The 4,230-nt window shown below is 38.0% G+C and overlaps 1 protein-coding gene across 1 annotated transcript; it reads right to left on the reverse strand.

Moving 5' to 3' along the window:
- Nucleotides 1–3,252: 3,252 nt before the first annotated feature.
- LOC145140132 (secreted RxLR effector protein 161-like) lies at nt 3,253–3,993 on the reverse strand. Its single transcript, XM_079073725.1, has one exon. It carries the CDS (start codon nt 3,991–3,993, stop codon nt 3,253–3,255), a length of 741 nt encoding a protein of 246 aa, XP_078929851.1.
- Nucleotides 3,994–4,230: the final 237 nt, after the last annotated feature.

The following is a 4,230-nucleotide window of genomic DNA, read 5'->3' on the forward strand; positions in this document are numbered from 1 at the left end:
ACGATAGTGACATCGAAAACAGATGCCCCCGTATCAGATACGTTGACAGTCGACGTTGAAGTACTGATGGTGGTTGTGGTTGATGTGGAGTCGGTATACAACGAAGCAGAGAGAGAAACAAAAACTTGAGGTCGAGAAACACCAATAGAGACATTTGGTAATGGAGTAATGGTAATAGGTGTAGTGGTTGTAAGTGGAGATGAAGTGGTGGTCGGAGAAGGTGGAGGAGTAGGCATGTTAAAGAAATCATCTGTTAAGGGGACAGAAGTTAAAATCGAAGATGATACCTTCGGAATAGTTTTGGTTGGAGTAGGTTCTGATACCAATGGCTTTGATGTCACAGTTGTATCCTCAACTTCCTTCTGAATTTGTTCACTTCTTCGAACTTCTGAAACTATATGGGATTCTGAATCCTCCTTGGCGACTGGAGATGGAGACTTTGGTTTCCGAGCAGCCTTCTTAATTTTCTTCTTCAGAGTTGCGACAGGTTCGGAAGGACCCGCCTTACCATTTCGCTTTGCTCCATCTTTGGGTTTATTCACCTCATCAATAGTCTTTAGCAGATCATTTGGCATATGACGAACACTAGATGCAGGCTTCTTTCGGTATTCATTCACAACATGATTATTAGCAGGAGCATTCAACAACATGGCTTCTGGAATTGACCCAATCAAGTTAAACTTGGTTGGATCAAACACCATAATGTTGGAAGTGTGCAAGATAGGAATTGCAGCCAGTACGGAGTGATCTATCACTTGAATCCGAAGACACGAGATGGAACTCTTTACGATGTCAGACCAGAAGCGAGAACAAGAAATTTATGAATGCCTGGAGGTGGAGAGTGTGCTCTGAACAAGCTGTGCCCAAAGAATGGAACCATAATCCAGGTTAACTCCATAAAAGAGATCATAGATAATTATGCATAACAACTTTCTAGCACTGTCAGATCCAGTAACCCGCTCAGAGAAGCTTTTGAACATGAGAGTAAAGAGTCCATTCCGGATAGGAGGAAGGTTGGGCTTCCTAAATTTCGACACCAATGAGATATCCCCAATATACCCCACTTGATATAAAATCTTGCTGATTTCAGATGAAGAGATCGATTCAGGATCGATAAGATCGTCCGTAGAAGTAAACACTAGCATTCTGCTAAACCGTGCTTTGGTGATGGAGGTTTTGATGGAATCGACCTCAAAAGTAATCAAGCCTTCATTTTGATTGTAGTTTGCAGATGAGTACGCCTTGGACAAATGAATCAAAGGTACTGATTTAGACATCGTTAGGGCTTCAGCCAATGGGGAGTAACGCAGGCATTCAATCAGTGGCTTGAGAACGTCAGGGTAACGGGATGAGTCAAGATCCAGAGCCAGATTCTGGTTAGGCTTGATATTCAGCAAGATATTAGACGCGGTTTGACCAGCAAAAGAGGTGGTTTTACATGAAGCTGCCATGAAAGAGCTTGAAGACGACGATGAACAGTGCAGAGAAAAGAGGGTTTTGCGCTTTGAGAGATTTTGAATTCTTGATAGTGGTGAGAGAAAATAAACTGTCGGTTTACCTTTTATACGACATGATTGGAGAGAGAAAGTCGTATGTGGACGTTTAAATATCTCGTAAAAGTTGCCTTTGACAGCGTGACAGTTGTCCATGTCATTCGGCGTGTAACTGACATGCGTGACGTCAGGAAATTTGAAAAGATAATGCGCCTTTTGAAATCTTATCCCCAAGAAACCACCTTTTCAATTCTGCCCTTTCGGAATTAATCACCATTCACCGTAACCTATTCTCGGAATAATCTGTAACCAATCGGAATCATAACAAGACTTAGAAAAATCATAAAGATTTTTGTGCAAGAGTGTGCCAAAAAAAAAATAAAGCAAAGTATATTTGTGGGATTGTTGTGATGTCAATTAAAAATTGACACAAAAGTAGTTGGATCCCGGGAAACGATCTCTTCCTTCGGAATTAAGAGAGATTCAGAAGTGATTTTTTGGCATCCCGTTGAATTACGATCATCTATTTAATGAGAAATGGTGAAAGGCTTCTTTTAAATAGGCTTCAAGGGTGGCTTGAGCTTCAACCAAATTCCAAAACTCAACATAAGTCTGAAAGTTTGAAAGAAGTACTTGTCTGACCAGTGTAGTCATAAAAACAAGTAGGCTTTGGATTTAATTTAAGTAACAAGATAATTTTGAAAATCTCAAAAAAAAAAACTGGATCTTTTGGGAAGAAAAGTCTTGGGTCGAGACCTTTTCATGAAGATCATGCAAAAATATAAAAAAAAGAGATTTCATGCTTTTGAATGTACGAACCAAAAGGTTATATGCGTCAATTCAGTGGTGAAAGTCTAGAACATATTAGTTGTTCACCGTCAATTCAGAAAGAGGTTTCGGATTTTGGGTTTCACTAAAATCGTGGTGATAACGATTTAAAGATCATGAACACGGATGTTGTGCAACCATAAACCTCAGTGATAACTTCTGGGAGTCTCAAGGGTTACATTGTATGAAAGTGAGGTTGATGGAGAAATGTTAGAGATGGTTCCGAAGAGCAAATTGTACCTCTGCTATAAAATAGTGACTAAACAGTCAACTCTTACCTCATTGTGAGAATAGTAAGGTAGTTCAATGACTTATGTGAATAATTAGCCTGATTGGGAAGAAACGATCGGATTGAAAGTTTCATTAAGGCTTCAACATAGAGTCTAAGAGGCTTGGGTCAACATGCATCACCATGCTTCTAGGGACACTTAGCTAGTACAAAGATTTGGAATTTAATACCTTTCCCATCGTTTTTAATTGTGGCAACAAGAAATTATACCTGAATCAGAGACGTATTCCCAAAGTAATACTAAAATAAAGAAAAATATTTTTGGAATTTTGGATTTTCTGAAAAAAGATAAAACATAAATAAAGAAAATATTTTTGTGATTTTGGATTTTCTGAAAAAAAAAAAGATAAAAACAGAAATAAAGAAAATATTTTATGTGATTTTGGTTTTTCTGAAAAAGTAAATAAAAACAGAAAACAAAGTAAAAATATTAAGAAAAAAAATTCATGAACACAAATGAACAGTGGTTTCCGAAGCGTTCCGAAGCTCGGAATCAGTCGAAAAACATATAATATACAAAGTATTACAAAGGCGTTCCAAAATCCAGATAAACAGTACGCTCCGAATGATTGTGAATGCTCGAATCGTGAACAATAACTTTTGAATGATTGTGAACGCTCGGAGGTGAATAGTAACTTCTGATTATGAATGGGATTTCAGAACTGATTCAGCTTCTATCATTTTGAGACCTTGCAAAATATGATTGAATGTAGCTTCAGGTAAGGCCTTCGTGAAGATATCAGCCAATTGATCAGAGGATCGAACGAAATGCACTTCAACGTTTCCATTTTCAACATGATCCTTGATGAAATGATATCTTAGTGCAATGTGTTTAGTTTTTGAGTGTTGCACTAGATTATGGCAAATCCGAATTACACTTTCGGAATGGCAGTATAATGGAATCCTCTTCATATTTATTCCATAATCTCTAAGATGACTTTGAATCCATACTATTTGTGAAGTACACAATGCAGGTGCTATATACTCAGCTTCAGCAGTGGATAAGGAGACACATGTTTGCTTCTTCGATTGCCAACTAACTAGTTTGCCATCTAGAAACTGGCATCCTCCGGTTGTACTTTTACGATCAAGACTGCATCCACCAAGATCAGCATCAGAGAACGCTTTCACAAAGAACCCTGAGTTGGAAGGGTACCAGATTCCAAGAGAGGTCATTCTTTTTAAGTAATGAAAGATGATCTTCATAGCATTCATATGGGGCTCATGTGGATTTTCCTGAAACCTGGAACAATAGAAAATAGAAAACATAATATCTGGACGACTAGCTGTTAGATACATTAATAAACCAATCATTTGTCTATAAAGAGTCATGTCAGCTACTGGCTTGTCCAAGGATGGTGTAAGCTTCGTTCCGAACGCCATTGGAACCTTGATCTTCGAATCTCCATCCATGCCAAATTTCGCTAGTAAAGTCTTCGTATTGGCTTCTTGGTTGATGAAAATGCCCTCATAACTCTGTCTAATGTTTAAACCAAGGAAAAAGTTAATAGGACCCATTGAGCTCATCTCAAATTTAGTTTCCATCAGTTTTCAGAATTTATTTGTTAATCTAGGATTAGTGGATCCAAAAATGATGTCATCAACATAAACTTGGATGAT

This window comes from Lactuca virosa, chromosome 9 (assembly GCF_052849685.1).
Source record: "Lactuca virosa cultivar CGN04683 chromosome 9, Lactuca_virosa_CGN04683_v6, whole genome shotgun sequence".
Taxonomy (NCBI): domain Eukaryota; kingdom Viridiplantae; phylum Streptophyta; class Magnoliopsida; order Asterales; family Asteraceae; genus Lactuca; species Lactuca virosa.